Genomic DNA, 24,235 nt, shown 5'->3' with positions numbered 1-24,235 from the left:
TGGATATCAGCAACATAAAGAAGGAACTGCACTGTGAACTGCAAAGAGAAGATGTGCATGGTATATAAGGAAAACACAACATGAAAGACAGCAGGAATGCAAATAAATGAGGGAGTTGCTTTATCTTTCAGCATTTCAAGCCACAAAGTAATCCATACAGACCACAATGCCTAACTCTGTCTCTGTGAGCATCCTCTCTTGCTGCTGGTGTCACTTGCTCCAAAAGACCTGTCCTGGGACAAGGAGTGATGGAGGTAACAGTCCCTGACTCCTGCTGAGGAGCCTTCTGAGAGGAAACTTCTCTGATGACTGCACCCTACTTTTTCCTACCATTTTCCTGCAAGGAGAGGATGCATCCCATTGCACTGATACAACTGTGACATATTTGCTGCTCGTGATACAGTCACTAATCCTTTATTTGCACTATAGTAGCACCAAGTGGCAGCAACCAAGAATAAAACCCATCATGCAAGATGGATGTGCAGACCCATAATAGAACAAAATCCTGATGCAAGGACCCTGGACATCAGACAGGCACAAGAAAGGCAAAAAGAAACACATTTCACTGGACAGAATGACAGCATGGGACAAAAGCATCATCCTGTGTTATATATACCACAGCTGAACCCACATCTCCTGAGTCCCTGAAAAGTGCCTTATCCCTGAGCCAAAAGTCCCCACAGCCTTTACTCCCATTTTCTGGAAGCAGGAGAGGAGGAGCCCAAGAGATATTCTCAGTTCTCCATCAGTAAACAGGAATACTGAAAATCTCTGCATTAGTCTTCCTCCCTGTCTCTGATGAGAGCTGGGTAATACTCCAGAACTGCTGAGGTCAAAGCAGTGTTTAAGGAATTCCATCAATCTTACAGCTGCTGGCTGTAAAAAAAAGCTCTGTACACCTGCAAAGAGAAATACCTGGGCTGGTCATCTGCCCCCAGGCAGGAGTGGGGCACAGGGAGGGCTGGGGAGCACAGCCCTGGCTGGGCTTTGCCAAAGGGATCAACTCACACTGACTCCTGGACATGGACTTCCCAATGTTCAAAATGCTTGTTACAGGGAAGTGATCCACCAAAATCTATCTACAGGGGCTTTTCTCCAAGAAAAACAATTTCTTCCTGCACTTTTGAGTGTCACCCGTTCACAGCACCTCAGGGGCTGGAATCAGGGCATAGCAGGGGGATTCCACAGTGGTCCAAGGGCAAGCACAGATCAGAGCAGCTCGTTTGTTAATTGTTCCTACGGGGGCTAAGCAGGGAGTGATAAAGCGACTCCGAGCTTGTGTGTAAATGGGCAAAATCCAAGAAAAATCACCGTGTCAGTGTGACTTAAGAGCTGACTTTCTCACTAAATGCATTTCACTGCAAGCCATAAAATGCAGATTTTTTGATGAGAACCAGAATGCACAATAAATTCATATGACCGGCTGGTTAACCCCAAGAGATCTGAAAAACAATACCTTCCCCTCAGTACCTTGGAGTGCTTTTAAAACCCATGTAGATTTATTGTTCTGAATCACAATACTAAATGTTCATGCTTAGAATAATACGGTATTATCAGCGTATTATATAGCGATTTCAATATTTCAAAACACGGAGAAATGAAATGAATTGTCCAAGGTCACCCAAGAATACAGGGAGATGGGAGCCAAGCTCAAAGCAGAATTTATGAAACACACTACTTTGACAATAAAATATTTAAATATCACATTCTTTGATTTCTATTCTGAGTCTTAGATATTCAGGTTTTTGAGTGTGGATTCAGCTCCCTGAGTCTGGGCAAATGCTGTCCAACTCTGGAATTGGCATTTCCACCACTGCTCACCTTCTGCAAAGGCCATGGAATGGCCCCGTAGCTTTGCTGCTGAGCCCATCACCCACAGCAGTGACAGGTCCAGGGCCAGCAGGGACTGGGACAGAGAGTCAGATGTCAGCACTGCACAAAGGGACCAACCATGTCCCAACATCAAGGAGGAGGTTTCCTTCTTCAATCAGACCAGCTCTTTGATGCAGGGTCAGGAAGGAAGGAGTGATAAAATTAAGGACTCGTGGCAGGCGAGTGCTGCTGGAGCTCAGCAGGGTTCACGGCAGCACAGGGATTTATTCTGAAAGGGGAAGAGGCTCTAATGATGACCGTGGTCCCCAAGGACTCTGCCAGCAGCAGTCACAGTGAGGATGGGAGGTCCCCAGCGCTGCCAGCAGTGACAGGCACTCCAGCAGGGACAGGAGCATCGCCTGCCAGATCTTGATCAAAAGGACAGCAGCAGAGAGAGCCACAGCTCACACTGGAAAGGTGTCAGTGCAGAGAGGCAGGCAGCCCCCTCGGGAGCAGCTCCGCTGAGCAGGCACTTGAAAGTAATCAATCAGCAGGACTGGAAGACATCTCTGTGCTGCTCACTGCCGGCAGCCCCGCCACCACCGCCAGGCAGAGGAGGGAGAGCGCTGCAAGCAGGCTCCTTCATCCCCACGGGCAGCCACCCTCCTCCTCCTCTCCTGCTGGGCTGTGGCAGTACCCTGCAGGGCACAGGCTTCCAGAGCCCATTCTCACCATCTCCCTCCTCCCTCCCAAGCCAGGGCTTGGATTGGAAACCTTAGGGGGGCTGACTTAGTGCTTCTCTGCTGGTAAAGCAATGGCTGAAGCTGCTGCCCGGCAGGGAAAAGTGGGAGCCCTCCTGCCATCATGAAAAGCAGAGAGACCATTCCCAAGATACAAAAGATTTGCAAGAATTCTGCTTACCCCATCATGCCTAATGCCATGTGCACAGCAGCACTCACGTTAGCTCAGTATTTACTGACACAACACCCACACCAGCAAAGCAATGCCCCGTGCACCTCTGTGGCTCACCACAGCCTCTGCTGCCGTGCCAAAGCCAAGGGTTCACATGCTAACACATACCTGCTGTCCTGATTTAACAGATATTTGTGTGTTCTTAGCAAACACCACAGAGCATAAACCTTTTCCATGGAGGTTTAACCCAGTGCAATGAGTTTTCCATGCAAATGTCCAGTTACAGCAGTGTAGGCACTGAAGCATGGTCCAAACCCTTCAACAAACACTTACACACGGTGCCCATATTCATCATCCGACTGCTTTAAGGAGAAAAAACCACAAATGTTTCATGGACAGGAAACCTGGAAAATATCCATCTGCAATGAGGGATGGTCAGATGAGAACAACGAGAGCTTTCTGCCCTGTGAGAAATAATAACTCAGGCCAGTAAACTGACACAAAGAACTTCACCACATTGATAATTTACTGCTCTTTATTCCCTCTATGTGGCTACTGTTTGCACAGATCAAGCAAACAGATAAGTAGCAGGTATCCAAAGCTCCTAGGTCTTTCAGAACCAGTTAACCTGCTTTCTTTCCCATCAGAGTTGATATACACAGCATCACTCTTCCCTCAGCTTCACCCCACTTCACACGTGCTGCCTTTTTACAGTCAGCAGAGGCTAATATGACACTTGGTACAGGTGTTAAGTCTGCTCCAGAACCACTAGCCAGGCAGTGTTTTGGAGGGTGATGGGAAGCTGTGAGATGTATGCTGGAAAGCCTGCAGCTCCTGGGTACCAGCAATTACATGTATATGATGGACAGGAGCATCACAGCTCAGGGGAAAGACCTTTGGCTGCATGTAAGAAAGAAACACCCACTCAACCATCCCTGGGGAGATTTCTCCTGCCTGTTATCTCCAAAGATGCAATCTCCATTTCCACAGGGAATCTGGGATGTCCCGCACTGGAGGGGATCTTAACAACTAACAATCCAGAACAAGGAAGGTGTTATGGCTGGACAGAGGAATGCCTCTCAGTGTGTTAGCCTGAAGCTCTCTTAAACTGTCCTGATCCAGAACAGCAGTGGGAAGAAGACAGGAAGGCAGCCAGGACAGCGTAGCTGGCACTAACCTGACACGGTGAGCCGGGCCTCCCGGCTGAACTTCACGTTAGCAATGTTGGTGGCAACGCAGTGAAATATCCCACTGTCTTCTGCTCTTAGCCCCGTTATCTGGAGAACCCCCTTGGGGAGCAGAGTGTACCTGTGGGAAGAGAAAACAGAATCAAAAGCTTGCAAGGCAGGACACGATATGACAGCAGGCTGCACACCCAATCCAGGCGAGGCAGGCTGGCCCCCTGCATCCCAGTGCAGAGGTGCCAATACCACCAGGATGTCAACACCCCTTTAGGCTGAGCCCACGCCTGCTTCTGCATCAGTTCTTAGGTTTTTTTGGATACTTGAGCCTCTGGTCTTCTTTTACAGGGGAATAAATGAAAATAATTTATCTCCTGATGCATCTTTGAGAAATGGTGATTTCTGTTGGAAGGCTACAAAATAGATGCTTCCTATTTAAGCTGTGGAATAGCTCTGGCAGTGCATTTGCATGTGAAGACAGCTAACATTAGAGTTATCATGACATGGGAATTATCACTCATCAGCTGAAGCACAGTGACCAAGGACAGGCATCAGAAACCTGTGCTCCATGCTCCCCACTCCAGGCCCAGGACTCAAATCCATATGACCTTAAAACCTCAAATGCATGAAAAGGTATGTTTAAAATAAATATTGTGCAGGTAAATGTAAACATCAATAAATATTTTATATCTTTAAAACACAGACACATTTAAATCACGCATGCATACACACATATATGTACACATACATTACAGGTTGCTTGGCAACCACTTGTTTAAATTGGCTGGTAGTAAGTCATTACACTGTGATGAGTTAATAATCCATTTCCGTCTGGAAGATGAAGAATATCTTTCTCCATATCAGCATATGGTTAAGTGCCTATAACCTGCTCCCCGCGCCGCGCTCCAAACGTGCGGCTCCGTGTTGGTGGCAGCACGACAGCAATCAGTTCTACACTGCCCCAAGTTGATTGCAATCTCTCTGGCACTTTAAAATGCCCATTGTTTTGGATGAATTATACTACAAGAAGCCTTCATTTTTGTTAACAATCTGCCCACAGCATTAGAAGATTCAATTCCAAAGCTATTATTCTGCCTTCAAAGCCTCCAAGTGCAAGACTCGGCATACAAATTTATATACGCTTTATACGCAGAAATGCACCAAGCATGATTAATGCAGAAATCCAATTCAGTTAGAGGAGCAACTCTCATCACCCAGGCTCTGGTGTCAGAGATTAATCTACTGAGCTGACAATGAAAAACTTCCCCAATAACTTTACTCCTACAAAAAGCCAAATCTCTTCAAAATCAGGACACAAATGTAAGGAAACTGTTCCTAGGCTACATCCTCCAGGGCTTGGGCAAATTCCCTCCCCAGAGGAGAAGCAGCAGGAACAAGCACAGCTTGGACCTTTCTGGGTTCGAGAAAAGTCTTGGCTTCTCAGCCCTGGGGTTCCTCAGCCTTGGAGAAAAGAAGTGCCTGCCACATTTCTGACCATCTCCACAACTGGGCTCAAATGCAAAGGATCAGTGATGCATGAAGGACTTCAGGGGAACTTCACTGATCCTGCAACATCTCACTGGGATGCCACAAGGCATCCAGCACAGTTCTCCACCCCTTATTTCTGCTGATGCCACCTTGGATCAGTGGCTCTGCTCTACCATGTCCCCAGTTCAGCACCTGTATGAGTAAGAAGCCTTCAGAGGACATCAAGTTCAACAAATCAACCTTGCACTGGGCTAAAAAAAGCTTAGCTGAAAAATGCAAGGAAAAACAACCTGACAGTTGCAGTTTTCCACAGCAGATTTGGGTCTCTTGGGTCCTTCTACTGTAAGTTCACTGCCACTCTGAGAAGGTCAGGCATTGTTCCAGCCCTTGTGTTTTCTCCTGCCTCCAAAGAACCCAACCACATTCTGCTGCAGAACTGACATTTTTAAAAATAGGGGCTTTCAGGAAAGTATTTACAGCTTCCTGGTTTCGCCTATTCCCAAGGCAGGGGCGTCAGTGTGTGTCGAGGTGTGCTGTGAGCGATTGTCTCCCGGCAGCGGGCACGCGTTTCCTGCCAGCTGCGCTGCCCCGCGCACCAAACCCTGCTGAGGGAATGAGGGACGCTTCCGACGCCAAGGCAGCGCCTGTCAAACACAGGAAGCGGCGACGTGCCGCTGCAGGTCTAGGCTGGGAAGGGAGGCAGCTGGAGTTTCTCTTTAGGAGATTGTTGGGAAATGGCAGCTCAGGGTGCTGTGGGAAGCTCTCTGCAGAGCTCCGCAGTTGCCACACGTGAGGGAGTCCACCTGGGAATGGCAGCCACAGTGAAATTCAGCACTTGCAAGAGTCCAGGACCCATGGGCAAGATCCTAAGTCATGGATCTATCTCAGAAAGAGTTACACAAAATGGAGCCATGGAGGGATGAAGGATGCCAAAGCTACCCAGCTCTTTGAGGCTTGCTGGGCAGGTCTCAATGCTAGAAAATAAACCTGGAGCAGGGTTGATTAGAGACGGTCATTGTAAGCCCTTCAGAATCAGCTAACAGCTTTGTCTACTTCTCCTGGGAAATGTCAGTACTCCTACAAACCAGAAAAGCCACAACACACTAAATAAAAGAGTGTTCCATGGTAAAAACACTGGCCAAGACCCTTAGCCCAGGTTAGCAGTGTCTGAGCACAACTGTGGAAGCAATAGAAAGTCTGGCCATCTTTTCCCACCTGGAGAAAGGCCAGTAGCACATGGCTTGGACATGTCCTACCTTTCATTGTCTGTGTTGACTGGCATGCTGTTCTTATGCCATAGGATGACTGGCTCAGGCAAGCCATGGATCTGGCACTGGAATCTTGCAACACCGCCTTCCTCCACCACTGCATTCTGAGGGTGGATGTGGAAGTCAGACATTGCTGGAAGACAAAAAGAGAGACAAAATTATTCACATGTGAAGAAAGATCCAACTGGAAGATGTCAGCTACTTTACATGACCTAGAAACACACTCTCATTTCCCACAGAATGCAAATGGAACTGTAATGTAATGTAAGGGCAGAAGGCCAGCCTAACCTTCTGCATGGAAAAACAAGACTAGTGGGAAGTTCTGGGTATCCCACCTGCTTCTGCACATTGAAATGATTGGCTCGACCAGAACAGCAGACTTTGCTCCAAGACCCTTGTGCTCAACAAGGTCTGCCAGGGCAGCGAGAAACACAAACACTGCACTGGCACTTACCGGAGGTCATTCCCAATAGCTTGAGCAGTCTTTGGATCCTAGTCCACATCAAAAGAGAGATGGATTCTTTCTGTTGCCATCAATGTCTTACCTGTTGTAAATATCCTTCTGATATGTACAGCTTGCCTCCTAAACTCATGTTATTTAAATAACTAGAATGCCAAAATACCCTAGTGAAACATACAGCCCTTGATTTCCACCTGTTTGCAGGTGCTCCTGCTCATTGCATACTCTGCCTTCCAGCACCACAGCAGAACAGCCACGTCCCCAGGCTGGGGAGAAAAAGGATTCAGCCAAAAGAAAGAGCAGCTGCCAAGAGCTCAGCAAAACGAGGCTTTTGGGGCTGGGACCACCCGACAGCAAATGATGAGCCCCAGCATGCCCACGCAGGGTGAATACAGACCAGCCTGTTCCAGCAAGCCACAGCTGTAACCACCATGTGGAAACACTCTGGCACGCTGTTAGAGCTACATAAATAATACCGTAATCATTACTATTAATTAATTGGAAGGTGCTGCCTGTTGACTCCGCAATAAACATATTCAAAGCTAATAAACATCCCAGTGGTTATTGAGCTCATGATTCATTTAAAGTGCTGCATCCACAGGAAGGTCTCTGTCATTACCATACAAAAAAAACTCCAGGAGAACTCCCTGCTCTGCCGCCCCAGCCCGATGACACCCCTCTCCCCAGCAAGAAAACCTCATCCCCTTTTACAAGCATCAAGTGCAATGACTGTGGGTCTGCTAAGGAACAAGCTGCCTATGTGTCAGGGCAGCTTAATCATTCATCTGCAAACTGCAGTTGGGCTCAGGCAGATGGGAGATGGCCATTAGCAATCATACATTAAATATGTGTTGCATTAACCTGCGCTGCTCTCACAACCACCGCTCTCAACCCGCTGATGGCAGATTTGTTAAGCTGATGGAGTAGCACGGAGCAAAGCCCCAGCCCAGCACAGTTGCAGGGTTGGGAAGGTTTTGTACGTATGAGGGTGGGATGGGCAGCCAGCCCCACATTGGGAGCCAGACCGGGGAGTGGCTGTGCAATGTTCCAGCCAGATGGCGACACACCAGCACAAGGTGAAAGATCACGGAAAATTGTATTTCTCTTTCCCAAGACAAAAGCCAATGCAATTATCCTCTCTGGTATAGGATTATAGGATGGAGCCCAATAGTGCAATGGCAATTTACCCAATTCATATAGATTTAGCCTTGAAATGAGACTGATCATGGCTCAGAGCATTCAGACATGGAAAGGAGCCCAAAGGCTGCTAGGAGGTCTCTCATTGCCAGGTGATGCCGCTTTCAAGGTGGCAAGGGATGCTTCAAAAGATGGGGGATCCATGTGTGCCTGCAGCAGGGGAGCTCAAGGGAGCCTGCAGAACATTTCAAGGCTGGAGACTCAGACCAGGGTGAGCATTGTTGCAAAGTCAAAGCTTACGGACCCTCACCAAGAAATGAATCCAAGAATTACTGAGAATGACACAAAGCTCTCTAAAATTTTTTTTTTTAAAAGCAGGGATTCAGATGCCTGTAGGGAAATTCCTTTCAAATGTACAGATGCTCAGCACTGAGGTTTTCTGGTGGTTGACAGGGTTGATAAAAGAGGGAGGTGTGAATGAGAACAGCCCAGCACAGACTTCACTCTGCTGGCTAAAGAATTCATCGCCATTCCTTTATTTCAATAATATCACCTCTTATAGGTAAAACTGCAGCAATAACCTCTACTCTTAAAGACACCAGTATTAATATTTATCATGAATAAAACATGGCAAGTTATAAATAATTCAGTTATGAGGATGTTAAGTAAAATATTACTCTTCAACGACACTATAATGTGGCTTTGAAGCACAGTTTTATGTTAAATGCCTAGGAAACAGTGTGACCCTTGCCAAGACCAGCTGGTTTGCAGAAGATGCATTAAAAATTCATGCACTGAGCTACAAAATGCTATTTTTACAACAGGTTTACAAGTTTATTTACAGTTGCAGAGACAAAAGACTTTTGGAGCATCTCCTGTAAAACAGCAACAAAACTTCAATGTGAGTGATTACTGGGTTTTCAACCTGGGAATAAATCACTGGGGAGAAGGAGAGGAGAGGTACAGGAGCTCAACTGCTTCACAGGGCATTGCCTGGAGGAGCTAAATCTCTGCTGACCCATGTGAGGTTTTTATATACGTCCCAACTGACTGTAACAAACTCATGCAGCAGAGTGCTGGCTCCTGTTTGTCACTTGCCTTCCCGTGGCAAGCAGCAGGACCCCGTTACCAGCCGGGCGCTTTTGTTGCAGCCGCCAAGGAGAAGAGCTGCACGTCAGCCCGGGTGGGGTTGGCCAGCAGCCAGGGAGCTGCAGCTCATTTCTATGCTAATGGCTATAATAATTTTAAAAATAAATACATGCAATCACAATATTCACCCGCGAGCTCCTAAGAGGGGAGGCACTCACCAATCCATCTGCCAGCGGTCTCTGCCATCCAGCAATGCAGCATCCATGTGCCTATGGAGGGACTGGTGCTACCCCAGGCCTTTTTTACCATCATCAGAGGAGTGAGTGCCACCCTGTTCCCATTAAATTTCCCTCTGCCATCTCCTTGTGTCATCAAGTCATAAAAATAACATAAATCACATGCACACTCATTGCTACACATTAATGCTCCAAGCTGTGATGTCTCAGTGCTTCTGCTATCATCCCACCTGGATTTTGGCTGTGGTACACAGCAACTGCCACAGGGCACAGAAGGACAAAATTAGGGCTTACAGCAGACAGGGAATGGTCCTGGCAGCCCTTTGACACTGCAGGCATGGAGGAGTCTCCTCCAAAAGATGCTGTCCAAGGCTAGATTCAGACTAATGTTGACTGTCTACAGTCACACAGACACATGAAGCAGAGGAGTTACTCTTCTTCTCTGCTTCCTCTGTGTTATATAACTAAGGACCTCAACTAGGATGATGCTGGATCACAGGCAAGGCTCTACCATAAAGAAACCACCATGCTTGGGATTGCCCACCACTTAATCCCCACGGGGATGCAGTCCCTGAAGGCATATCCAATGGACACAGGTGAGCAGCAATTCTCATCCTCATCATCCATGATTAATTCATGGAGGATTCATTCTGGGGTCTCCTCTAATCAAATCACAAGCACTTTCTCCATCCCAACAGGCCTGGTGGAAAGGCCAATGGAATAAAAATGAAAATAGCTATCGAGTGAAATTTTCTCTACTCCATAAAAAACTAAATTGAAACCATTAGTGGCCAATCCTTTTTTGCTCAGTGCAGCATTAGTGCTAAGCCAGAGATTGACCTAGATTTGATATAGAAAAAGAAAACATTAACTTGGTATGTCAAAGCAAATCCCAGGCCTTTAGAGTCATTAAAACACAAACATTGTGCAGGCACAAGGAGAGGAGGAAGACTTGAAAGGTTCAGTGCCAAACATGGTGTTAGGAGAGCATTTGGGAAGGCCAGCTAGTTCTGCAATCAAATTGTCTCTTGATTTTAAATTACTTATGGGGAAACAGAGACCCAGGCTGGCTCTGACACAAGTTGATGCTGGGGAGGAGTGAGCACCCACACCATCACAGATGCCACACAGTCCACAAATAGCAGCACACAAGTGAAGATCCTTTCTTCACATTTCTGCCACCAACCTGTTAAATTCAGACCTTTTCCAATGTAGGCATGTGGTTAAAATGCCTCTCAGTTAACACAGTATAAGAACAAGAGTTTTATGGGGGTGTACCTCCAGTACCTGGGCTTCCAGATGCTCCTACCAAAGAGTGCAAGCTTCATTATCTCCGTTACAGCTGAGGAAGGTGAAATCTGGGAGGCAAATTATTTGCTCAGAGCAGAGAACAAGCCATAGGCAAGCTGACCCCTTCCAAGACTGACTCCATTCCAACGACTGCTGATACTGAATATACAGTGAGCTGCTGATATATACTGAATTTCTCTATGTACTAATAAAATTGAATTCCTCCTCAGGTCAGCAGAAGCCAGGGTTGTTTTTTAAAACACAATGAACACCATGCCAATTAATGCCAAACATGAACCACTCTCAAATCAGGCTGAGAGCTCCAGCAGAACCAACAGAACCAACCTTCAATATCTGTGAGACTCACAGAGCACCCAACTCCTTTTCCTGAAAGCCACCAGTACTAAGGCAAGCAGAGGGATTAAATTTTCAATTCCCTCTTGGCTTAAGAGACCTTTACCACTAAGTCAGCAACCTGCCAGGGAACATTCTCAAAGAAGTCAACAGGGGAAGGCTCTGCAGACTCAGGTCTTATTTGTCTTCTCCAGACTCTGGAAATGGAGGATTTGCCAATGAGAAGGAGTCGGCACAAAAGACGGGGGGCGTGTGGACACCACAAATCCCATCCTCTCCTCTCTTCCCCTTCCTTCAAACAGCAACGCCTGCCCAAGCCTTTAAGAAAAAGACACTGAATCTTCTTCCGGTACTTTTTAAAGATGCATTTTTATAAAGCTAAAACCAAGCCCACAGCAGGCCAGCCCGGTGGCTACTCCAGCTGCAGAGCAGCCTCTGCGCCTGCGAGCCGGCCCTGCGTGTCTAATGACGCTTTTGTGCGAGGCTGTTGCTGAACTGCCATGAGCCCAATTTTGAATGCAAGTTGCTTTGTGCATAGTGAAGCGTGAACAACAGCGCCGCCCATTTATCTATTTAATTCTCCAGGAGTAGCAGGAGCGGGGCCCTTCGCTCACATCTAAAGGGAAGAAAAATCGCCTTTCTCTCAGCTTTGGAAAGGGAGGGAAATATTAAAGAGCAGCCGTGCCTCTCCCAGCACAGAGGAAAATCCTCTCTGCCTCTGTCCACTAATCATAGCAGGGAAAATCCCAAATCTCTATTGTCCACGCTGAGCCTCAGATCTCAAAAGAATATGAGCTGCAAGACTCAGGAGAGTTTGAGGCAAGGAAGACATTTTAGAGGAATGTAGTTTGTTTAAGAGGAACTAAAATACCAGGTGAGATAAAAGAGGAAGGATGACCCACCTCGGTCTGCTCAGAGGTACAGGGAAATGGTCAGTCCTGAACACTTTTTATTTGGAATATTTGCAAACAAGTGCTTATTCCTCGTTTGCTTTGGCTGTTGTTTTCTTCCCCTGGAGCTAACAGGATGGCTCAGAGCATGAATGGAGGACGGTGCAGGCTCTGTTCTCTCTGCATTTTGCATCCTCATGTCTCTTGTTTTCACCCGCAATCAAAGCTGACTGGAAGAATTTAAAATAGGCTGAGAAGACAGCACATGATACAGACCTCTCTAGCTGAGCAACAAAGTCTCCACCTGGCCTGTTTTTTTCTCCCATCCCAAGCTCCTGGGACAGGGATGAAAGGGAGACAACAGAGATAATGCCTCACAGTGGGACACAGCAGCTGCCCACGGGAGGGAACATGCAACAGATATTTTACAAGAAGAGTAGGGGGGAAATCTGCTACTCAAATAGCAGGAGGCTACTCAAGTCAACCAGGAGGCAAATTTTTGTCTGGTCTGGGACTGTGGCTTCTCAACTTTTTGCATAACAGATTAAATGACTGTGAGCCAAATCCAGCTCAGGTCACCTCCCCGCTGCATCGCAATGAACAGCCCTGATGGACGCTACTGACCCATGACTTATTGTTGGGTTTGCTGCTTTCAGAAGCAGAAAAAAGCACAGAGCCCTGTAGGGGCTGCTTCCGCTTAGGGATGATAAATATCCTGTGAAAGTAATGAACACATCTTCATTGCATGCAGAGCAGGGGTCAGAGGGAACATCTTCAGGAGCCCCTGGTTGCTCTACCAGCCCTGCACAAGTGAAGGAACCAAGCTGTGAGGAGGATGATGGGTTCTTCCTGAAAAGGTCCCTGCAGGGTGGCACCTGGAAACCCTTTGAATGCCTGCACTGCAGCTCCACTCCTCTTCCTGAGCTTGACTGAATGTGCTGCTCACTGTCAGCACACCCAGTCTCTCCTGCACAATCACAGTGTCTCCAAACCCATATTTTAGTCCTACAGAATTTACTATATTCATGGTATTTATTATAGCTCACTTATTAACCATATCACCATCAGTTGTTGATGTAGGGGTACTCTCCTGTGAGCAGGAAAGATTTTTGACTGGATAAATGCAGCCTCTGCACTACACATGGAAATGAACAGGGGCCCTATGGCCCAAGGACTGTTTTATACTGCAGTATCTCACAATTTCTATAAAACTCACAAAATGCCACACCTCTAGAGAGAGACTGTCCTCACACTGTTCCAGTAAAGCACATGAGGGAGTGTCCACAACATTCAACAGCCCACCACCCCTGTTGTCTTAACTGAGGGGAGCAGAGAGCACCAGGGGAGCTGCCGATGCCAGAGCAAACCCTTGAGAGCATCTGGCATTTGCCATGCTCTCCCCTCATGCAGCAGCACTGCCCAAATGCTGCCTCCTGACACCCAAGACCTGCTAGAATGGGGCTGCAGCCAGAAATCATCCCAGCCTGGAAGCAAGAGCAGGGAGTCCCTGTGCATCAGCACTAACACCCTCTCTGAGGTGCAGAGAAACCAGGGCTGTCTGAGCACCCTCACACCTTTCCTATAAAGTCACTGGTTATTTTAGGGGCAGGCACTAGTTGCCACACGTGGTCACAACCAAAATCCAACATCATCCCTCCCTTGAGTACCAACAGCACACTCTGCCCACGAGGCAATGCTCTTCCTTATAAACCACTTTGAAAGATGCACCTTGGCAATCCCATGGATCAAATTTCTCACTTCCCTCCATGCTCAGAGCACATGGCAGCCTCCCATCATGTTACCTGCTACACAAGCAGCACAGCAGACGGCCCAGGGTGGTTATCCATCTTCCAGCACCCTCTTGTTTTGCAGGGGATCACTAATAAACAGCCCCTTTAGCGCTCTCAAATTGGTTTCAGGGAGAGAAGAAGTTGCTGGCGAAGAGGGAGGCATTGCTGGGAGAGACCTTTATCAGGGAGCTCTATTGCAGTAATTTTTCAAGATGAAATTGCTCTCCAGCTCATGACAGCATTTAGTGTATCCTGAGGCGACCATTTGTGAAGCCAAACCTGTGGTCCTGCTGCCCTGCTGCTGGAGGGAAGGGGGAGTATTAAATGTCATAAACAACTCTTAATTTGCCTGAGTGGACTGCACATGGGGCTGGTGATTCTGCAGTGCAGGAAGGGGTTATCTGTCAACTGCACAGGCCCCAGCACCAAGGGTGATGTTGGCCAGGCAACACTGGCTGCTGTGACACCTGCCCAGAGGTACAACACACCACAAAGGGGTCCTGTATTTTTGTGGGGTGACTTCTTAAGAAACCCCAGCATTACACGAGGCTCCTCCACCACAAAGCAGGGCTCCCCTCCAAAATCACAGAAGATGTCCCTCCTGTTGCATTCACAGCAATGGCTTCTTCAGGACTTTCCTCTGAAGCACACATTTGCTCTATTTGCAAAATAGCAATGATTTATCCCACTCAAGTGCCCTTGCAGACCCCTGAAGTAATGAGAAAATGAAAGGCAAGCTGTCCACAAGCCTCTGAGAAAGCTTGGCTCGACAAGGGCAGAGCAAAGCGTGCAGTATGCTGCCAGCAGGCAGGTCTCTCATGCCAGATTCCCATCCAGAGCTCCTCGTGTTTTTCCTACTCTGACACACGCAATTAAGACAAATTACATAGTTACCATTTTGATTTGTTGCACAATACTGATGTTTTCCATCCCTCTCCCAAATATTGATGGAGACAGTAAAAGAGGAAGCTCCCACACAGCTGGTTTTGGCCCTGGACCACTTTGTTTGCAGCCAACTCCTTCCAATATCGAGCGCGGATGGACGAGCAATCCTGCTTTTCATCAGCTCGGAGAGGCAGCGAGCCAAGCAAGCACGAGGTGCTATCCTCAGCAGCCCTCACAACACCTCTGAGTAGAAACATCCCTGCTCAGACTCCCTGAGCAAAGGCAGCAGCTTCCCTGCTTTTTTGTGCTCCCAGATGAGCGCACACTGTTTTGGCATCTCCGGAGGCACTGGTGGAATCCGTAAAGGTGAAGGCGAGGAAGCTTTTCATCACCACTGCCCACGGAAATGCCATCAGTCTCGCCTTCAGACAGGGAGCTGTCCTGATTTACAGGCTAATGAATTTTAAATGAGATGCATTTTTTAATTTTTTGTTGTCAGCCCCCATTTTTCTGCCAGCAATTATTCCAGTAATAGCTTTAAATTTTCAGCATCTGTTTTTACCAGCTCTCCTGTAATTAGTTTACTAATGTATTTCACTGTGCCTTTGTTATTTTCAGAGAATTACTTCATTCCCAGCTATCAGAGATAGTGCACTTCAGTCTATAAGGAGTTTGGCCTTTGTTCCCCCGTGGTTATTCACATGGGGGAAGATGGCTCAGTGAATGACAAGCCTTTCTATCACTACACATTCTCCATTTAATGTCTTTATACTGGCTCATTAATTACCACAGAAATCTCCTTTCCAAATGGAACCTGTGATTTATAGAAGACTTGGGCAAGGTGCCATTTTTATCGGGCCGACAGCAAACAGCACCAGTGCTGGCAATTCCCTCTTCATTTTCCTTCTGCTGCAGCAGGGTCAGCCCTGCTGAGGTGGGAGCTTTGCCTGGGCAAGGGAGCTCAGTGAGTGTTCAGTGCTGCTGAGCCACGGGCATCACACTGCTCTGGCTCGGCTGGGATGGCCAAGCCCATGGCAAATTGAGATACAGCCCGTTCTGCCTGCTGCACAGATTGAGATATTCCCTTGGGCAGCTGCTGGGGAGTGCCTGGAAGAGGTGAAACTGCCTCTAAGATGATCCCTTTCCCAAATCTGGTGGTCCAAGGGGTGGCAGTGCATACAAAGTATCTCATAGGTCTCGGCAAAAACCCAAGCACAGCATGAGGACTCTGGCTTTCATGATGGAATGGGCAGTCAGAGGTGATGACCTCTGTGGCACCCAGAGGCACCTCTCTGTGTGTCCCATCACTCAGCAGGCCTGAGTGCAAGCTGTACCCCTCAGACTCCAAAGCATTGCAGACTTGCAAACCTCCCAGCACATGGGGTCCAGCAGGGGGAAGAGCTTCCCAAAGACATAAGGCAAAGGCTCCCTGTGGACCCAAGGCAGCCAGAGCAGGGGGGAAAGGCGGCTGTGGAAGTACCCCAAACAAGGGTCCCTCTGTCCGACGGAAATTAACTTTAAATCCTTCAGAACAGTATGTCTTTCACCACGTCCATACTCTGCTGAGCATGATAAACTACTCCCCTTCTTTATTAAGGAATGAAACAGAAGTGGAAATGGTGCACACGATAACTAAATAAGTTATTTAAATAGAAAAATAATCACAAAAGGCTGGATTCCCACAGAGGAGCTGCCTTACATCACAGCAAGGGAAATACTCAGCATCCCCGGTGCACAGGGAGAGGAGAGACCACAGAATCTCAGCACTGAGCCAGAGCAAGTGGGGCACAGGGTTAGCATTGCAAAGAACTGATCTAAAGCTCCTTTCTGTTCATTTTAACTCTGAATTTCACTCAAACACAGGTGATTTTTCTAAATGCTGAAAGCTGCTCTGCTCCCATCCCTTGGTGTTGAGCACAGATATTGTGCTTCGATGTTGCCCAGTCCAGATTGAAGGGGATAATGTCAAAGCTGTAGAAAGGATTGAACTGTTGTGATCCTGAGAAAATCCAGGTTCCTCCCAGGTCTGCTTTTCCTCCTAGCAGCAGCTAAGCCGTTAGCTGTCATCTCATCCCTGTGGCTGAGTTACTATATAAATTCCTGTTCGCTCCTTGGCAATAGCAACAGCTTCCTATTTTGCTGGCAGCAATCCAGGGGAAATTCAAGCTGAATTACAGCCATTCTTCAGAAAATAGGCCAAATCCACGAAAGCAGGACACATGACCACAGACGTAGAGCTCGTCCTTTTTTCTATTTATTTCACGGCGAGAAGCCCCGTTGGCTGAAAATAGCTTATCTCTGGAAGTCCCCCCTTCCGCTCACGGCTGCCGCTCCTGGCTGCCAGCCAAACCATTACCACCTCAAAGAGAAAGTTCAGAGCTGCGGCGGATCGGCCCCACGGTCCAGGACGTGCGGTTTGATGTTTGCACCGATTTCTCTCTGGGAGCTCAGAGGAGATGGGGATTGTATTTCTGTGCACGAGCCAGCGAGTGTTAACTCCTTTCCTGCGCCGCCGCTGGGATGGGTGCACCTGGGGCTGTACCCAGCGCTGCTTGTCAGAGCAGACACAGTAGTGTGCATACACATATGTGCATGTATGTGGACATATGACAGGAATAAATTGCTCCCCGTGAGGGTGGGGAGGCCCTGGCACAGGCTGCCCAGAGAAGCTGTGGATGCCCCATCCCTAGAAGTGTTCAAGGCCAGTTTGGACAGGGCTTGAAGCAATCTGGTCTGGTGGAAGGTGTTCCTGACCATGGCAGGAGGATGGAAGTAGATGATCTTTAAGGTCCCTTCCAACGCAACCCAGTCTAGGGTTCAATTATTTTATGATACACTGTGGGGGTGGCAACACAGGTCTGTGAGCCAGGGTCCTTCCAGACACCCACTCTCACGACAAGGTGGCAACTTCCATTTCATGCCAGGTCAATGTGAAGAAGCCACTCTATCTCAAAGCACCTCTGCCCCCACAGCAAAACTTTTCTCCTCCCTGTGCACCCTAAATATGACTGGGAGACACATCACCATCCTGGCAGTAAGGGTACAAGAGAATGGTTAAAGATAAGAATGTGGAAGATGGTGACACGGAGGAAGAAAATGATAGCAGAGTTACAAACCACCAATCTCACCATCTTTATCTTCCTTGCTATCATCAGACCATCACTGAACTCGAGGAGCAGTGATGCATTCCAGAAAACACAGTTCTCCAGGGAGGACTGGCTTCTTGTTGATAAGAAGCAAGGAGGCTTATCTTCTAAACCCACTGTGACACCTCACCCTGGGCCCAGTTTATCAAATTAAACTCATTACCTTTGAGGACTCATTGAAAAGAGGTGGCAGGAGGAAAGTCGTGGGTCAAGGAGGCGGCGCTGCCATCGGCCTGCGGTGCCGCTCCGGGATCAGCACGTCCTTGCCAGCACGGCCCGTGGGACAGCACTGCCTGGGAAAGCAGCACCAGCACCAAACCATCCCAGAGCATCACGTCAAGGAAGCAAAGTGACAGAAAAGGGGACACACTGATTTCCTGCCAGGCCATCACACGGCTCTCTGGTTATTGCACCTACAGCCACACCATGCAGGGCTTTGCTCGCTGGGCGAGGTTCCTGGTTTACACGAGCAGGTTTCAATACGATAGAAAAACAATCTGACTGTGCCCATGGGAGAGCCACAACTGTGATCTGCCATCACCCAACCTCTGTACTGTCACATAAACAAGTTATGTTATGTCACAACCACATACAGAACTTTGCATATGCATCTCTTACTGCCACAGAGAAATAACCAAATCCTTTCTGTGAGGAATTTTTAAAATGAGCAGTCGAGTGAAAATAAATTTCAGCTTTGAGCACTTTGCTAAGGCATTCAGATATATACTTCAGATGCTTCTAATTTTCTTTGCTTTTTATCCTTGATTAAACAAACACAGGTCACCTCAGGTGGTGCCTCTCCTCTTTTTGCAAGGATCTTTGGTACCGTTTATGGGTACAGGATGCAACAAGAAGCCCTGGGTAACAGGAGGAGAGGGCAGTGAGGCTCAGGAAGCCTTTGAAGAGCATTCCCATGGGATGCTCCTGGATGGGATAACTATCAGCTTGAAGGGCTACAAGGAGGGTTTTTATCAATTTGTTGGGAAGAGAAGAAGTTGGAAGAGCCTGTGTTATTTCCTACTGTACAATTTGCAAATATTTTACCCAAATCTTTCTGCTTCTTCCTGTGTTTGTGCACCCTGAAACTCACTTGGGCCAGCTGGGTGGGGAAGGCAGCCAGACTCCCTGAGCAGTGGTTCCTGACTAGGAGTCACAGATTCCCCTGTGACTACCATGCCTAAGCCCTCTGCAAGTGCACAAAGTCCCTACATCCTCCACTGATCTCCACCCATCCTAGCAAACAACCCCTGGCAACAAAATTCAGCATCATGGACAAAAGACAAGAGGAGGTGCCGAAAAAGAAACCCAGCACCCAGTGCTTGGAGAAGAGCTCAACATTGACATTGCAGCTCCTGCCAAAGGAGGAAGAGTTAGAAGGCATGCTGGATATTCAGGCAGACACACAATTCAAATTTAAATACCAGCATTAACCTTCAAAGTCAGTGATGGGACAGCCAGACAGACCTGCAACCTGGGACTCCTCTGTCCCCATCCCTGCTCGCGCACTTGCTGTTCTCATTTACTTCCCAGACTCATTCCCCATCCAAGTGCCAAGGTTAACATAATTTAGCCACCTAAGCTCTCTGTCAGCAGGAAATTTCATTTTAATTAAAGCTTAAGTTTGGGATGCCCACATGAATGTGGAAAGCTGCATGGGCTGGAGTGATGATAAATGCCAAGGAGCAGCAGCACTGCAAAAGTGATGTGGGTTTTAGGGAGCAGCCAGAGGTCAAACACTGCACCTGAAAGGAGGGATTGCAGAGGGGCATTTTTAGTGACTTTGAGCTCTGAACTTGAGCTTTGCCCCTATGTTTGCAGCACACTGGGGGAATCAGAGCCAAAGCCCTGCAAGCCTGATCTTCAGGGGGCCCTTGCAGGGATGCTCAGTGTGTCCTGTACCAAACCTGAGGCATCAGTCCTCTCCCTCCTGAAATGTGCATCTTCGTCAGAAAAAACACAGCAGCCCAAAACAGATTCCTCTCCAGTATTAACAAAAGAGATGAAAACTCTGTAACAAACAGGTGATTGTAGCACAGACTGTTAAGAGACCTGAAAAACTGCTGGAACACCTGAAATATTCAGGAAGGCAATTAAATCTATTTTAACAAAACCTCACGGCATATAATGGCCCCCCAGGAGACCCACTGTAATACCCTAATAACTTGTTTATGTGACCCAAATGTCCAAGAGGATGTTCCATGAGAGTGTGCATGCACATGGGACTGCGCACCCCATGCATATGCAGGCAGAGAATAAAAAACAGGAGAAGCAAAGTCCTTGAGATACTTGCGTGGTGCAAGGCAGGAGCATCCACATGGAAAACGCTGTCAGCAACTTCACAGCCCTCGCCGCCACCACCAAGCAAATAAATAAATAAAGAGAGCTGCAGGAATTAGCTGTGAGGGTGACAGCACTGAAGGAAAATGAAAGCAGAAAGGGGGGTAAGGAAAAAACAACCAGCCCGGCTCGCTTTTGTGTTCTCGCACAATGGGGCACGTCAGCTCCGGAGCCTCCGCAAGCCATCACCCGCCATCTGGCAGCGGGCTGGGCCGCTAATGGGAGGCCCCGGAGCCCCAGCTGACTCCCAGAGCCACAGGGGAAATCAAGCTGATGATCTCCCCACATTAAGCCATCTAAATTAATGCAGATGCGTGGCCCGCTCGCGAGAAATTCGGCTGGTGAGCGGCGGCGAGGGGAGCGGGGCGAGGCAGCTGCAGCGTGCCCCGAACCCGGGAGCCGCAGCCCGGGGCTGGCTTCGGCAGGGCCGGCCCGGTGCGAGCCAACCCGGCTCATCTGCAACACAAATTGCTGGCGAGGCTTTCTGGGAGCGCTGCCCTTTTCATGCAGTGCTGGCAGCTCGGCTGAGAGATGCACAACCCCGGCCAGATGCAAATTCTGCAGCAGCGGGGACAGCCCAGATTAACTCAGAACACACTCTCCGAACCAGCCTCATTAACTAATGTCCCTGTAATGCCCTAAGGAGCAGACTGGGTGGGAAATTACCGTGCATGGGGTCCAGGCAAAGCAGGGCATGGAGGCATCGATGTGAGTGCTCTGGACCAGGTTAAGCAGCAGTGCTTCTCCCTGGGAGCAGCCCCGATAGTTTTGGCAGGGTGGAGCCCAGAGGACACAGGTCTCAAAGGAACATTTGCAGCCATGAGTGTCTGAATTCCCTATGCACCATGGTGCTGGACAAAGGTGCAGAGTCTGGCAATGAATCACAAGGGAAAAGTCAGTGCTGGTGCAGCAGAGGGCTGCCTGAGCACCTTCTCAAGGATGAGGATCAAGAGAACAAACCACTGAGGGTTAAAGATGCACAGTGCTCTCAAGGCATGGAAGTGGTGCTGGAGAGGGCATCTTTAGCCCAGGGGGACACACAACCCCTCCTTTTCCCCTGCACCTAACACAACTGTGCCTCCAAAAACTCCCAGATGTTACCCTGGAGACATCTGAATGCTGATCCATATCTGATGCAGGTCAGAGCTCTCTGAAGGGACTCAGCTCTGGTTGGAGCAATGAACAAAGATCTGCCCCCTCCATCTGGGTGCAAACAGAAAAACCAACCTTCGGGAAGGTATTTTGTTTTTGCTCTCCATCGCTGGCTTCATGGAACTGATGGGAACCCAGTTCCTGTAAGTGCCACTTATCATCAGTGCCAAAAAACCACCACATACCTCCCCAGAGTGAGCTGAACCAGCAGAGACCTCCTGGGAATTGCTATGACAAACCTCAGACCATGTAAAACCTAAACTTTTAACAACTGAGGCCCATTTCAGCCTCCCCAGGTCAAGCTGCTGTTGCACAGCCCAGTGAACCTCTGGGGGTGGCAGTGATGCCTTGCAACAAGCAGGTATTTGGGGATCCATCACTGTCACTGACAGCTGAGATCCCGCTTACAGCACCAAGGGTAAATCCAGACCCTTTCTAATGACTTTGGATTCGTGACCTATTCCCCACAGACAGAAAATTTTATTCCCAAATGCACTGAGACCCACATGGCAGCAGCTTGAGTGATTGCAGTCTCTGCTATCATTTGCAGGGAGGCAGAACCCCCCCCATTTTACCTAAAGGGGAGGGTGGTAGCATATGGTAAGCGTAGGTTACACTCAGCCCCAGGAGCAAAGCTGCAGCCCTTACACAGCTCACAGTGCCTCCAGGTCTGTAATATCCCACCACAAGAGAGGCAGAATTTTTGCTGGGGTAGGAGAAGGGGAGAAAACCTCCCCATGCAAAATTTGCATCCAAATTCAAGCTAGTTGAAATAATCTGTTGGTAAACACAAAGCACCATTGGGGTAACAGCTGAGTGGAGGCCTATATTAAACAAGCATCTTCAGATGAAAATATCACTCATCTAAAAGGCATCACTATTTATCCATGCTCAATAAAACACAAAATGGTTACAGATAGAGCTGATGGAAAATGAGAGAGAGGAATGGAAGTAAAGGTAAAGCTGCCAGGCAGGAAACAGCACAAGAAAGAAAAAAAAAAAAAAGAAATATCACAAATATCACTGTGAAGAGGTTGATTTAGCATTCTGCTCTAGGAGAAATTTCAAAAGCAGGTTTTAATATCTGATAAAACTTCACTGCTGGTTGCCACGCTGCCTGACAGAAGCACAGAAGGGGACTAATAGCCCTGGCATGCGCCATGATAAAACATTTTAAGCCGCATAGCTTCACTTGGACTTGCCACTTTTAAGGCCGTTTTATGGTTCACTGCTATCCCTCAGTGTCCTACCAACAACCCCTGAGCATGCACAAGCTCTCCTCAACCCACCAGGCAGGTACCTTCCCCCAAGGATGAGTTTTTCCAGCCTGCAGATTATCACAGGTGAATATTACCATTTGGTGGCATTGCTGCAAGGAACTGCAAGGGCTGAGTGCAGGGCACCCAGGCTGGTGTCTCTGGTCTTCTCACCAGATATCTGACTCCTCTGGGGCTCTCATCCACTAAAACAGGATCCCTTCCAAGTCCTACATCATCCAAACCCTTCATCCACCCAGCTGGATGTTGCTGAGTTGGCATTAACAAGAGACGTGGGGGGCTTGGTTTGAAATACACCTCTGCTTTATAGATGATTTCCCAATCTAATAAAGAGACGAAACATTATCTGTCTTTCCTGCTCTTATTTCCCAAGGAACAGCAAGAGTGGAAACATCTTTCTGCCTCACCAATAAAACTTTTATAACCCACTTCCCTGGTGGCTTCTAAGCAAAGGCCCTTTTCCCAATGAGAAGCCTGGGAAAAATAGGGAAAGGAGAGGTGTGATCTGTATTCACAGCCCATCCTAGCTCAGGTGGTGGCATGAAACACTGGAGTCATGCCTGGATGCAGGCAGTAAAAATACTCCTTTTCCCTGGCTGCCCAGGGATTGTTCTTGCCAGGTAATCCATGCAGAGGGTTATTGGATACAGCACAGAAAACTACCATCACCAAAACTTAAAAGCTACCTGGTCATCTGAGAAAAAAAAACAAAAACAGGCAACTGAAAAATAAAGCAACTAAAAAAACAAAAAGGTAACTAAGATGGGGTGTGTTGTATAGGTTACTTTTCTGCAATGAGCTGGTACCAGCTTTATCTACTGGCATCTATCTTGCCTTTTTCAGTTTAATTTTATGGTAGGAGAGGAGAAGAAAACTGGGTGAATTTGGGCACAGGGTAGGTTTACCTGCACATCCCTCTGGACCCAGACCTCTCACTTGTAACTCTGCATTTCCAGGACTGCCAAACTGCTACAGGTGTATGGCCAAAACAGATGAGACTACAAAGCAGGCTGAAGATACTTTAAGTTAATTTTTTTAAAAAGCACAGGATTATCAGCACACAAATGCATCAACAGGTAGCAGTATTTCCACACTGTATTTCCAGCTGGAAGGAGGAAGGACAAGCAGAAAACAGGCTGGCTGGCTGCAAGCAATAGTGTTTCTCATGGTCTTCCCTGTGATGCTGCCCAACACAGAATAATACTTTATAAACAATCACAAATGGATTTAGAAACAACCTTAAAAGATAACCTATATGTGGATGGAGGCAGTTGCAGATCATTGGGGATAGGCTCCAGGAAACTTTTCCTGGCCACAGGGTCAGGAGGGGAAAGAAAGGAGAAAGCAAACTACTAATGAAGAGAACAGGAAACTTTTTTTTTTTTTTTTTTTTTTAAATCACATAAATCAAGCCAGGGAGAAGACTTCATGCCCCAGAAACCCAAGGCCAGGTTACTCATACATTCAATCATAAACTCCAGGAAGGAGAGGTCATTCCTTTCATTCTGCAAAATACTTTTTTTTTTTTTTT

The 24,235-nt window shown here is 47.8% G+C and overlaps 1 protein-coding gene across 1 annotated transcript in view; it reads right to left on the bottom strand.

Annotated features, from left to right (window-relative positions):
• Positions 1 to 24,235, bottom strand: part of IGDCC3 (immunoglobulin superfamily DCC subclass member 3) — a 94,553-nt gene that overhangs the window by 31,232 nt on the left and 39,086 nt on the right. Inside the window, exons 3-4 of the mRNA XM_059482328.1 lie at positions 6,650 to 6,794; positions 3,902 to 4,032 (exon numbers count right to left, since the gene is read on the bottom strand). Of these exons, the coding sequence (XP_059338311.1) occupies positions 3,902 to 4,032; positions 6,650 to 6,794 (276 nt within the window). The remainder of the gene's footprint in view (positions 1 to 3,901; positions 4,033 to 6,649; positions 6,795 to 24,235) is intronic.

Source organism: Ammospiza nelsoni, chromosome 14 (assembly GCF_027579445.1).
Source record: "Ammospiza nelsoni isolate bAmmNel1 chromosome 14, bAmmNel1.pri, whole genome shotgun sequence".
Lineage (NCBI taxonomy): Eukaryota > Metazoa > Chordata > Aves > Passeriformes > Passerellidae > Ammospiza > Ammospiza nelsoni.
The sequence above is the reverse complement of the archived record's forward strand: the minus strand, read 5'-3'. Positions and strand labels throughout refer to the sequence as shown.